This window comes from Tursiops truncatus, chromosome X (genome assembly GCF_011762595.2).
Source record: "Tursiops truncatus isolate mTurTru1 chromosome X, mTurTru1.mat.Y, whole genome shotgun sequence".
Taxonomy (NCBI): Eukaryota; Metazoa; Chordata; class Mammalia; order Artiodactyla; family Delphinidae; genus Tursiops; species Tursiops truncatus.
The window spans coordinates 79,451,414-79,465,230 of NC_047055.1; the positions used below are offsets into that span (position 1 = coordinate 79,451,414).

Genomic DNA, 13,817 nt, shown 5'->3' on the forward strand with positions numbered 1-13,817 from the left:
TGACTTCTTCCATGGGACGTGCAGTGTGGGTCTGGCCCTGGGAAGGGAGGAGGGGCTCTGTTCTGAGGTGGCCCCTTTGCAAGTCCTTGATGTTTCCTTGATGAAAGCCAGGGCCAGTGCACTGAAGAGGCTGGAGTGAGCGGACACAGCTGGGGGAAGGGCGTGGGGCTAAAGCTGATTTGCATGGAGTTGAGCTTGTTATTAGAGAGCCCTGAAAGATTCATCAGCTTCAAGAATCAGAGTAGTGAGGGCGGCTCAGACACCAGGCCTGAGCCAGGCCTGTCACCCTCTGGCAGTGAAGCTCTGTCCACACAGTCTCCTTCAATCTGCTGGTACTTCATTTCTTTTTCTCCGGAACGGAGATCAGTCTAAACAGCCCATAGGTCAAGGAAAACTATCCCTGGAGAGTACAGCCAAGTCCCTACTTCCTGCCAGTCAGTCACTCTCTTGGCTCAGGTTTGAGTTTGCCAAATAGAGAATTTCAGGTCCTCATTCCACAACTTGATTTTACAGTTCAGAAAAGGGGCTGTCTTTTGCCCATTTGTTTATTCTTCTTTGAATTAGAACCCAACTTTTCTAGTATTCGTGTTCCAAATTACTGAACCAGGGATAGCTATTTACTGAAAAGGGTAATCAGATTACTCTTTATTTTTTTTGGCAGCGCGGCATGCAGGATCTTAGCTCTCCGACCAGGGATCCAACCCATGCCCTCTTCAGTGGAAGCACGGAGTCTTAACCACTGGACTGCTGGGGAAATCTGAGATTACTCTTAACTAGTTGTAGCACCTTGAACTGCTTAAGAGACAATTCTCTGAAGGAATGAATGAAAACAGGCCACGCTCAGGATCATTAGTGCAGACACACATATTCTGTTCAAGGTGTTTTACCAAGACTATAAGGGATTATAAGGATGGGAACATTTTTAGGAGGAAAGGTGAGGAGAGAATTACCAAAAGGAAGAAGTGGAACCACACCAAAGCCAAAGAAGTGAGAGGAGAATCAGATGGGAACTCGGTGTGTCGAAAATAAGTGTTCTGAGTGGAAACTCCCCAAGGGCACAGGGACATATGCGCACTCGGGCACTCTGCTTTTCTGAGGATGCCAGTAATCCCGTCTTCTACCTTCTACAATGAAGAGAAATCAGGATTTGACCACAGTGTTGCCAGTACTGAAAGCGCACCCCAGCTCCTGTACTTCAGTGGACATCCCAGGAGCCCATTATGGCCAGAGACAGAGTCCATCTCAGCCAGTAGGCCTTGCCAAGAGGAGAGGGCCCTGGGCTCCCTTTTGGCTTAAAATATAGACCGGTGGCCCTCTATCTGAACTGAATCTGTTGTTCCAGAGAATGGGTTTGTTTTCATTCATTCATTCATTCCAGATCCTTTACAGTAGTCCAGGACTCCCCAGAGACACTGCCCTCCTGAGCAGTTGAGTAAGATATTTGGTTCTTTCCCCCTCATTTCCAAGTTCCTGGGCGCTAGAAGGCTGTACTCACAGTCTAGTCGTATAGCCCGTGCGTGGCACTGAGTACATGCTTCTGAAAGGGAATCTAGATGAATGAGGTCAGACTATTCGACGGGTCTCCGATGGTTACTAGCTGGTGTGGGCACGGGTGCCCTTGAATTTCTATTATTTACGAAGAAAGAGTTTAAATGAAAACAACAACAACAACGACGACGAAAAAACAAAACACACACCAAAGTGGAAAACTTTAACCATCAGTACTGGGACTGGAGCTGCACAGGAGGACGCGGGCACACATACTGTACAGAACGAACATCACACATACACACCCCACTCACGCAGACATTCCTTCTTTCACGCTCCAGCTCGATCTTTTTACTCCTACTTCCCTTTGCCTCCTCTCCCGGATCAAGCATTAATCTGTGAGTCTCTGACCGCAAAAGAAAAAAAAAAAAGGTGGGTGGGGGGATCCCGAAGTAGCAGAGCGAGGGAGGAGGAGGTGGAGAAAGGCGGGGAGGAGGAGGAGCCCAGCGAACCAGAGTCAGAGGGACTGGTGGCTCCGGCGAGTGTGCAGCCCCGGGGGGAGACGGCGCTCCAGGCTGGGAACCCGTCATCCCGCCCACCGGCCCGGCGTCTTTGGCGCCCGCCCTGTGTCTTTGGCGCCCGCCCGCTCGCCGGCCCGCGCCCAGGGGCCTGCTACACCCGGAGCTGGGGCCGCCCCTCAGGGGCGCTTGGGCCAGGGGTGCCGCTCGGGGCGAGCCGGCCGCGCCGCCAGGCTGGTCCCCCGCGCCCGCGCCCGGGATGCCGTTCTACAGGCGCACAGTGGTACCCCAGCGCCTGTGCCCGCGCAACCCGCCGCAGCCGCTGACCGAGCTCCGCGACGTGAGCCACCTGGCCGCGCTCAGCCTGCTCCGGCAGCTCGCCGACCTCTGCGGCCACTCGTTGGCTCTGCTCGAGGACCTCGAGGGGCACCTGCTGGCCCTGGGGCGCCGTACCGACAGCCTGTTCCGCCGCACCGTGCACCTCCGCCGCCGCCTTCCCTGCCGCCTGCTCGGCCCGGAGGACGACGAGGAAGAGCTAGGTAAGCCGCGCCCGGGCGGCCCGCGGCCCCGCGTGCACCCCGCCTCTGGGGGCGCCAGCCCGCGCCCGCTCTGCGCCCACCCCTCCCCCGTCCTCCCCGCCCCTCCTCGGCCCTCCCCTCCCTTCCCCTCAGGGAACGAGGGGATCCCGTTTCCCAGATTCCACGCCCGCCGCACTCCAGCTGGAACTTCCTGCTCCTGGATCCGGTCGCGCCGTCCCGAGTGGCCATATGCCCTCGGGGTTCCCGGCTCTGGGGTTGGCGGCCGCCTTCTGGGGATCTTGGGGAAGAAGGCAGGGGGACCTGCGGGGGTCCCCGGGAGCTGCTGGGTCCGGACCCGCTTCGGCGCCGCCCCCAGGCCCGAGGCGTCCTAGCCTTCGCGGCGTCGGGAACCAAATGGCCGCGCCGCTGGCGTCTTTGCTCCAGTCTAGGAGCTCAGTCACTTAGGAAAGCGCGCCGGAGCCGCCGGCCACCTACGCGGCGGCAGGAGCCCTGGCGGCAGTGCCTACCGACTTTAAACCTGTGCAACTTCGCGCTGGAGTGTGATCGCGGCTCTCGCTCGAAGAAGTGTCTGAGAGCCCACCCGCCCGCTTCTCCCCGCGAGTTCGGAGCTGGTGCTCCAGGAGAGGCCGGAGGGTGTGGTGGGGAGGAGAGACTCTCCGCCTCCCAGCCGGCTTCTCTGACCCCTCACCCCTAGGGTCCGGCTGCACAGACTTGCTTGGGAGAACCGTTTAAAGCAACTGTCATCAGTTCTGTGATTCCTTTAGAAATCAGCCATGCCTGAGAAACCCAGTGGTGCTCTGGCTGAGCACGCAGGACTCGTGAGAGGGCAGGAGGGCAACGCGAGCCCTTGTGCTTTGCTACTTTGGACCCCAACACTTTGCATGGGGGATCCTCTCTCCATGGAAATGCTGTGATCCTTCAGAGTGTGGGACTTTTGGAGAAAGCAAGGGGATTGAATGTGCTGGAAATGTTGACCTCAGCTGGGGCATGCCGGGTACCAGGGCCAATTGGTGCCACCAGAAAGTTAGGGGAGAGAAAGAGCAGTGTGGACAGGAAGTTTCAGATGGAGGCAGAATATGGCTACTGACTGACTTGTGATTGCAGGCCTCCAGCTGCCTTGGGAAAGAAGTGTCTGAGTCAGCCCCTCTCCATTGCAGACCTCACCTCCCTCCTACGCCTTCCACAGAATAGGTGTCGTAGGCCCTGGCACCCCTCTTCCCCAAACTCTCTGACCTCTGATGTTGATGGTGGAGGTCACTTGTGGAGAAAATGAACTGGGTCCTGTGGGGAAAGGAAGGTGGAAGACACAGTTGACTGCCAGATGGAATGTAGACATGGGACCAGAAATCTCTGCATGGCAGGGGAGCAGGAAAGCTGGGGCCTTAGGTCTGATTAGTTCTCAGTTAACAGAGAGGGTAGGAAGGTCATTGTTGATTTTTTTTTCTGAGGTCCCACTGACTACCAGGATTAGCCTAGGAGAAATTTGATAAGTCAGCTTGGGGAGTCATTTTCCAAATCCCCACACAGCTTGCAGAGAGCCACCTACTGAGTGCAGCAGGGTAAGTTAAGGAGAGTGAGGAGGCTCTAGTTTTCCAATTTGTGCCTTTCTGTCCTTTCCATGTGAGGGAAGGAATGGCTTCACCAAGTTGCCTTGGGAAAGAGATGGCTTCATGCAGTGGAGAGCTCTTAAAGGAAGGGAGCAATTCTTAGGATAAATTGCATTGGGTTGGCTTCTTTGAAATTTGCAAGAGCTGGGAGAGTGGCTATCTCTCATCTTTGGTGTGGCTACTTGCCTTTGAGAGTGTACCTATCTGCAGGCTCAGGTACTGAGGTGCCTGCTGCGTAAATGGAACACAGCTACCTTAATTTGGCAAGAAGGTCTGGTTTTCCATTTTCTGGTCTAATGCCCTACCCTAGACTCCCCTTGAGGTTCCCACTGCACACTTTTCTCTTCAGGAGTTTTGATTGTGTAGCACTTAAATTAGGCCTTCTCAGCAATGATCTGAGCACAAGTGCCAAATGCAAAGGGAGCTGGGGCGCATAATCAGTACACCACCTGGCCACCCCCGTGTCGCTCAGGCATAAGCTTCAACAAGGTGTTCAAGCAGGTTGCATATTATATTTTGAACCCAATTAAAAATGCTTTTTTTTTCCCCACCATTGTCAAGGCTTGCTCTTTTCTTCCCTGTGTCTTTTCCTCCTAGCTCCTACTCCATTACTGACCATTTTGCTGGTGGTGGGCACTCCCAGTCAGCATTTTACCCTGTATATCCTCTATCTGGCTGGATTTCCCCCAGATTCTTGCTCTAGCTGTTTCTTTGGTCATGAGGGCAGGAAAGAACTGGGAAGGGAGGTTTGGAAGCAACATGGCCAGAGTGAATGACGCCTGACAGGCCAGCAGTTTGTAGCCTCCTGTGGGGACAGCTTAGCTGCCACCTCCGGACTGAGTAATGACAAGTCAGACTGGCCCATAGACTTCAGGCTTGCAGAGACCAGACTGCAGTCTGGGCCGGGCAGGGAGGCAGCAGGGGGAGGACAGGGAGAGGAGAGGGAGAAAGACAGAGGAGGAGAAAGTTGATGCTAAAGGAGTCCAAGGTGTTCCTCTCCACAATCAGGGGTCGTGTCCCCACCATCTTCAAGGTTACAAGGGTGGGACTGGGCTGGGCTGGTTGCCTGGCAACACCCTCTTCTCCACTGAAGGCTGTTCTTCGGTAACTTGAACCCCTTTGAGACTGCCCCAGAAGCTCTTGTAACTGTTCTGGGGTGGGGGATGGGGGTTGGAAAAAGGAGAGGGTGTGTTACAGGACTGCACCAGGCTCCTCTGGTTGTGGATCTGTAGCTGTTGCCGCACCCTTGGCATAACCCTGCCTATAACTTGCGTTTTTCCTCGCATCTGGCTTTGAATGTGACCTGCTTTATTGCATTCGTGTCCTGGATTCTGTACTCTTCATCTCAAGAATGGCATGGTCAAAGCCAGTGGGAAATAGCTCCATTCCTGCCACCATATGCTGAGTCAATCCAAGCTTTCCAATTTCTCCCTCAAACATCTATTTAATGTTTGTAAGTGCTTAAATGATAATTACAAAAGCAATCAGGCCATTGGCCTGGGGGTATAATATCTCCTGTGCAAGCAAGGAAGTCACTGAAGCACTAGACAACTGCTAGGTATGTTTAATAACACTGGGGAGCTATCATGTTACACTAGCCCATGAACTTGCTGTGGGAAAGATGCTCTGTTCCTTCCTGCAGTGATTTTGGCTTGAATACAGCCAGTTGGGTAGATGGTGGAAACTCCCTCTTCACCTCTATGTGAAATTCCTGCCTCTTGATTTTCCAACTTTGTGGCAACTCTGGCTCCAAATCATAAAGGACAGCTGGTTTATCTATGTTTAAATCATAATTCCAGTGTGAGGGGAGACTGTTGTAAGTCTATATGGAAATGAAGAATGGAAACTGCACCTCTAGACTGCAGCCAGTTTATCAATAGATGAGGTATGGTAGACCCTGAACCTGACTGTCATGGCTACTGAGGAGGGGCCTGCCTGAGCTGGATGGAGCAGGAGGAGCTTGGAGGACTTGGAACAGGCACTCTACCAGGGCTCAGCTTTGTCTCTGTCCTACATGTCAGCCCCAGAAACTGTTGAGACAGTTGGCTTGACAGAGTGGGGAGGGGGAGCAAGCCCATTTTCTTTTAAATACCATGAAATTCCTGGTCTGCTTCATGGTATTTCCATGTGTTGAAAACATCTTCGCTGGAAATTTGGACACCGAAATGTCCACTAGAATTTCCTCTGCTTTAGAAACAAGAAATTTAATCTTCTCCTTTTTTAGATACATCAACAGCTAAAGCGATAAAAGCGTCAGGATGACGGAATAGTAGAGTAATAGGAGAGGATTTAAATTATAGCTCTTGGGCTCAATTTTGATCTTTATGGAGTTGATTAGGTGTCAGGAGGAGGGCAGTGAATTTGTATCATTTGTCCCTGTGCTTTTCTGGCTTGGGTGGAGTCAGTTTGTACTTTGTGACACCAAAAATTTGGTCATTAACCATTATGGGCACCATAATACTTGACTACTGAGGCCCAGAAAAAGGAAGGGACTTGTCCAAAGGCACCCAGCTGGATCAAGACCTTTAGTAGCCCTAAGTGCTGGAAAGATTATAGTGCCTCTCCATACCTAATTCCAAATGAAACAATATTAAACCTTCAAATAAATTTTATTTTAAAAGATTACTCGAAGTTCTACCTGTATGTTGAAATTAAAATGGCTTTTTATTAGATTCTTTTATTCTCTCTCTCTTTTGTACTCCTGTTGTGGTGCCCTAAGCATGGACTTAATCTGCCTCTTGCGGAATGTGGCACTGGCTAAGTCACACAGCAGGTCAGTGGCATGAGGCCTTGATCTAGAAGCCAGGGCTTCTGCCATCCAAGCCAGTGCTCTGCCCTCTTCAGGGATGCTAAGTTCAAAGTCGGTTGTTCATTGAGAGTCACTGCTGTGGCGTTTTTTCTAGCTGGAACTTGTTCAGGATAAGGAGTAACTACTGCTACCTTTGGGAACTGAGGGGTTCTCTAGAGAACAGGCCTCCTGGGGTTTCTGCAGTTGGGACTTGGGGGGTGAGATGGAGGTGGAGAGGAGGAAGGAAGGTCAACCTTGCATCATGTAGAGAATAGATGTGAGGCAAGAGGCTCCCTTGTTGAAACAGTCTCCTTTAAGCTTTCAGTAGAAATAGCCTTGGAAAAATAATCTTTAGTTGGGAAGGGGTGGCTGGGCTAGTGACACTGACAGTCTTCTGAAGGTCATCTTTCCATTGGATCTTTCCCTCACAATCCTTCTGTCATCTTTATACTTGCTATTCTCCCTAATAGCTTTTAATCCAACTGTGGACACATCTTATCGCACACCCACATCCTGACTATTTTCTGTTATTACAGCAGAGCCTGGTTGGCATTTCCAAAGGCACTTTTATTAAAAGCCAAGGGGAATGAGAAAGTAAAATTATTACCAAAAATGTGTTTAACATACGTGTTTCCAAAGTATGGATTTATTATTCTTCAAAGCTTAAGTAGCTTAACAGGCTTACTAGCTTTGCTGATCTATGTACCCTTTCTGAGGGACTCAGATCACCTTTTCCTCAGATCATTACTTTCTAACTTTGAAGAAAGGGCACAACTTTGGGTCCTGTCTCCTCCCTGCCCCCAACCCTTGTGCTGGGTTTTAGAGACCCACAGGTAAATAAGACCCAGTCTGTTCATTCGAAGAGCTCCCAGTCTGCAGGGGTTGATGCCATCTTGTTTCCCAGCACATCAGCACAGGGTGCCTGGGCATCCGGTCTTCTTCTCTAGGTGGGGGAAAGAAGATAACCAGAATATGGACCCCAGTTCACACCCCATAGGATTTTCCATTTAGTCTGGTCCGCGGTCCAAGGGTGGAATTTGGACTTTTAGAATTCCCTATGGTAAAAAAAACAAAAAACAAAAAACAAAAAAACAAAAAACCCAAACAATGATAGAGTGCTACTGTGAATTCAGCAATGCTTTTACATGAATTTGTAGGTTTAAAATTGATGACCTTCTCTTCATACACAGGTAAAATAGTGCTTATTCAGTAGATGAACAATGCTTGGTAGATCTGCAGACTCATGGAGTTCTTGTGATAACTCCTCCAGAGTTATCTAGATGGCCTTCTAGAGTCTTCTACCCTCTGTTGGGAAGCACTGGCTTAACCTTCCAGGTTCAAGCTTTCAGCTCTTCCCTGCTCCAAAGAATTCCATGATTTCACTCAGATAAGCCCTCACTGAAGTTTTCAAGTTAGAGTACACAGGATGGCAATGTCTTTTTCTCACTTTATTTATTTACTTTATTTCAGTTTTATTGAAATATAATTGACATACAGCACTGCATAATTTTAGGTGTACAGGATGATGATTTGACTTACATACATCATGTAATGATTATCACAATAAGTTTAGTGAACGTCCATCATCTCGTATAGATACAAAATTAAAGAAAAAGAAAAAAAAATTTTTCCTTGCGATGAGAGCTCTTAGGATGTACTCTCTTAACAACTTTCATAAATAACACACAGCAGTGTTCATTATATTTATCATGTTGTACCTTACAACTCTAGTACTTACTTATCATATAACTGGAAGTTTGTACCTTTTGACCACCTTCAGCCAGTTCCCCCTCCCCTCGCCTCAACCTCTCTGGTAACCACAAATCTGATCTCTTTTTCTGTGAGTTTATTTGTATGTTTTTGGAAGTATAATTGACCTACAGCACTATGTTAGTTCCTGGTGCACAATATAGTGATTCCATATTTCTATACCTTACAAATTGAGCACCATGATAAGTCTAGTTACCATCTGTCATCACACAAAGATATCACATTATTATTGACCATATTTCCCACACTCTACACTTTATCCACACAATACTCCTTTATTCTGTAACTGGAAGTTTGTACCTCTTAATCTCCCTCACTTATTTCACTCATCCCTCCCACCCCCTCCCCTCTGGCAACCACCTGTTTTTTCTCTATATCTATGATGCTGTTTCTGTTTTGTTATGTTTGTTCACTTGTTTTGTTTTTTAGATTCCACATATAAGTATAATCATATGGTATTTGTCTTCCTCTGTATGACTTATTTTACTAAGCATAAAACCCTCTAGGTCCATCTGTGTCACAAATGGCAAGGTTTCATTCTTTTTTATGGCTGAGTAATATTCCATTGTATCTATACACCACATCTTCTTTACCCATTCATCTTTTGATGGCACTTAGGTTGCTTCTATATCTTGGCTATTGTGAATAATGCTGCAGTGAACACAGGGGTGCATGTATTTTTTCGAATTAGCGTTTTCATTTTCTTTGGAGAAATACACAGAAGTGGAATTGCTAGATTGTATGGTAGTTCTATTTTTAATGTTTTGAGGAACCTCCATAGGATGGCAAAAACTTAATGGACAAGGCTACATTAATAATGCCACAAATAGGAGATGTGTGGATTGTGTTTGCACAAGTAGGCTTGCACCAAGATGCTTTGTATGTGAGGCAGTGGGTCTAATTGTGTACAAACCATTAGGCTCAGTCCTTAACTTGGGAGATTTGAGCAATCTCTGTCCATCCCTCCTCCCTTCCTGCCCTCCCTCCCTCTCTCTCTTTCTAAAATGTAAGCGGCTCAATAGAAAGTAAACATCCTTAGGGCAGAGACTTTATCTCTTTTTACTGCCTATCTCCAGTCCCTAAAATAGTGCTTGGCACTTAATAAATACCTATTAAGTTCAGTTCCTCCCTTCTTTCTAACCACCACACATTTATTGAGCACCTGACTCTGGGCCTGGCCCTGTGCTAGCCTCTGAGGATATAGAGCCAAGCTAGAATGCAGCCCCATGGTCCAGCGGGGAGAGCCTGGAATCATCGGACTGCCATGGAGGCAAGCCTGGGGCGGGGGGTGGGGTCATCGGAAGGCAGAAGAAGCTCACCTAGTTCAGCTCAGAGGCTTGGAAAAGCTTCGGGGAGGATGTGGTGTCTGAGTTCTGAAGGATGATCTGGAGCTGGACAATTGAAGAAGAAGGGGGAGGGAATTCCTGGCTCAGAAGGTAGCCTGTGCTAAGCCCTGGATATGTGAGAGGGCTAGTGTGGCGGAGGAACTAACTCAAGTGATTCAGGAGGAGAGGGTGCAAGGCACCTCCTGACTCAGAGTGAGCCCTCAGGGTGGAGGTCGGGTGGGGGAGCTCTAACATCCTGTTTGCTCACCAAGGAGCTGGATACTGGAGAGCCTTAGGAAGGTCCAAATGAAGCTATAATAGGAACTGCAGATTTTCTTGATCTACGTTCAGGTTTTCATTATCCTTGGGCAGATGAGACCTGGGCGACCTTGGCTCCTCCCTGCTTTGCAGAGCCAAGTCCTAGGTCTCCCTAAGATGTCCAGGCCAGGAGGCACTCCACGCCACAGTGAGATAGAAAGAGGGAGAGAAAGCAAGAATCTACCTGCCTGTATGTCCCGGGCTGTGTGGATCCAGTTGCATTCCAGAGCGAAATATATTATTCATGCCCCTGCCTTTTTGTGAGTGGGGACATTTGAGGTTTGACTGTATGTTTTATTTTATTTTATTTTTTCTTTCTAAATAGCATAGATTCTTAAGAATGGTCTGTAATTCATCTAGGGGAAAATCAGAAAAAATATTTTTTCCCTTGGAAAACGGACTCAAAGAGGAGATGAGTTTTAAAAATGATTCAGCTGTTTTAAGTGGAATCATTTGCTTCTGAGAACAGTGTAATTAACTGCCTGGCAATTTATAGTCTGATTCCCAGTATCTGTGAAGTAGTCAAACTCATATTGTTCTTCCAACCATCAGGCCCTGAGGGGAGTGAGGTCTACTTACCAGAAAGCCTTGGGCGCTCTCCGCTCTAGCAGGAGGCCATGCATCACAGCTGTCAGCAATTCCAGTGGTGTTGTTGTATGCTCTTTTCCCCCCTTGACCCAGTAATTCCATTTCCAAGACCTTATGCTAAAGAAATGATCAGATATTGTGGGGAAAATGTTTGCAGATCCTCACTGCATCTTTGGTTATTTATACTAACCCCCAAATGAAAACAACTTATTCAGTAATATGGGTGTAGTTCTATAAATGTTGACAGGTCTATGTGTGGTACAAATCTAGGCAACTAAGAAAAATCGTGCTCGAAACAAATATATGAGGATATGTGGAAATGTGTGAAATAATGCTAAGTGAAAAATCAGGGTATTAAATTGCATGTATGATATTATCCAAAATAAAGCACATACATAAAAAAGAAGCTGGAGGGGTATGTGCCAAAATGTTAACATTCGTTGTTATCTCAGGGTGATAACAATGATAGCAAACGATAACAAAGATAGCAGTGGTTTCTTTATGAGATTATGGGAGCGGGTGTTTTTTCTTTCTTGTACCTTTGTGTATTTTTCAAAATTTCCGAAATGAACATGTATTACTTTTAATAAACAGAAAAACCAAACAATGAATGACATATTAAGGAAAAGGATCTTGGGATTTGGAAGCAGCACCTGTGGGTTTAATTCTGACTTGCCCAACACTTATAAGCTGATTTGGGTGTCTCAGAACCACACTCCCTCATCTTTAAAAGGGGGTTAATGCTCCCCAGTTCAGAAGGTTGTCGTGAGGATCCAGAATAATGTATGGAAAATGCCGGGCCCATATGCCACAATCCTGCTTATGATCACTAAATACTAAGATGATGAAATTCCACAAAACCTTTTGAAATCCCTGGATGGGGATACTGTCAAGATGAAGTTATAATGTTTCCTTAACAGCTCCGAATTGCAGCCATTCTTCCGTTTGCAGAATATGTAAAGAATGCCTGCCTGTGTGCCCACGGAGGAGCCACGGCTGTGGGTTCATCTCTCCCAATCCGAGGATTTTCCTTTCCTTTGACTCCTCCCTTCATTCTCCCCCACTGACATCTGTTCACTGCCTCACCAACCAAGGGGGCAAATTCTTTGGAACTGAAGCCGAGGCACCACCGAGAGTTCTGGTAGATCTGAGATGTTTATTGTCACGGAATATGTGGTGCTGGCTGACCACGAGGACCCGCCAGGTTGGGACGCCAAGGAGGGGCTTTAATGAAGCAGCAGAGGATGGACCCAGGTCGCACAGCTAGGCAGCATCCCTGCCTTGGGGCAGAGCCCTTGTCCAAATGTCCTGCCGGCTCTCTGGTCACCTCTTCCCTTGGGATGGCTTCATGGCTTCTGGCTTGGCTCACCAGTTTTACAGAACCAGCTTGGTTTATGGGTGAAGAAGCACCTTCTCACAAAACTTCTGGGGCCTAAGGATGCTTCAGTGACGCATTTGGCAGCTTGCCTGAGGGTCTGTCTCTCACCAGCATGGATTTGGAGCCAGTAAGCCCTAATCTTACAACCAGGCAGCCTCAAGGTCATGGGCACACCTTGGTAGTGTCTACAGCATGCCCAGACCACCAAGCAATTCAGTCATCTCCCTGAGTAGAAATCCTTCACTCTGCTTGTCTGGTTGCATTTTTATTTTTAAAATTAGAGTAAAAAAATATAGACCCTGGCTGCAAATCTGAATTACTTGGAGAGCTTAAAAACATTACTAATGCTGTGGCCCCACCCCATACCAATAAAACCAGAATTTCTGGGGATGAGGCCCAGGAACCAGGATTTTTAAAAGACCCCCAGGTGATTCTAATGTGCAGGCGTGGGTGAGAACCACTGTTGTGGTATAGACGGTTAAAGCTGGAAGAGACCGTCCAGAGTTTGAAAAATTATAATGTATTTGTGGATAATGAACATGAACTATAATACAGGCTTAGATTAAAGTAAGTGACAAAATATGACCTCATGGATGAGCTCATAGCAGTAATAATACCAAGTTAGATAATACACTTAAAAATTTTTTTAATAATGCATTTTATTTAACCCAGTATATCCAAAATAGTATCATTTCAGTATGCAATCGATATTAAAATGATTAATGAGGTATTTTACATTATTTTCTCTTTTGTACTAGGTCTTCAAAATTCAATGTGAATTTTACACTTACAGCACATCTCAGTTTGGTCTAACTACCTTTCAAGTGCTCCATAGCGCTATGTGGACAGTGGCTTCCATATTGGACAGCACCATTCTAGGGGCATGGCCTTGTAGGCCAACTGGTCTTCTGTATGATAAAGTATATTATTTTTTTAAAACTGGATAATACACTTTTAAATTTATAAGAGAACAGAGGAAATTAGAAAGATGAAGCCATTAATTTTATTAATAAAAAGAATAAATATATGTTAAGGTAAAGTTAAATGTCTTTTTGTTTTGTTTTACATCTTTATTGGAGTAAAATTGCTTTACAATGGTGTGTTAGTTTCTGCTTTATAACAAAGTGAATCAGTTATACATATACATATGTTCCCATATCTCTCCCTCCGTCTCACCCTCCCTATCCCACCCCTCCAGGCGGTCACAAAGCACTGAGCTGATCTCCCTGTGCTATGCGGCTGCTTCCCACTAGCTATCTACCTTACGTTTGGTAGTGTATATATGTCCATGGCCTCTCTCACGGCTTTTATTTTACATTTTTGGTTATAACACGTCATCAACAACCACTGACGTTTTAGACGAGAACAGTACTTTTGTTTTCTTATGTTGTAGTTATTTAATATCACTGTTGACGTTACTGGGTTGGATCCCTACATCAAATCAACCTCAACTTACCTGTCTTTGCAAAAGAATATTAAGATTCCAGTATGCACAGGG

General features: G+C 47.1%; 1 protein-coding gene across 4 annotated transcripts in view; it reads left to right on the forward strand.

Annotated features, from left to right (window-relative positions):
- The first annotated feature begins 2,022 nt into the window (after positions 1-2,022).
- Positions 2,023-13,817, forward strand: part of NHSL2 (NHS like 2) — a 275,443-nt gene continuing 263,648 nt past the window's right edge. For all 4 annotated transcript variants that reach the window (XM_073799063.1, XM_073799065.1, XM_073799066.1 and 1 more), the window contains exon 1: positions 2,023-2,545. In XM_073799063.1, coding sequence (XP_073655164.1) covers positions 2,266-2,545 — 280 coding nt within the window. In that variant the 5' untranslated portion in view covers positions 2,023-2,265. The remainder of the gene's footprint in view (positions 2,546-13,817) is intronic.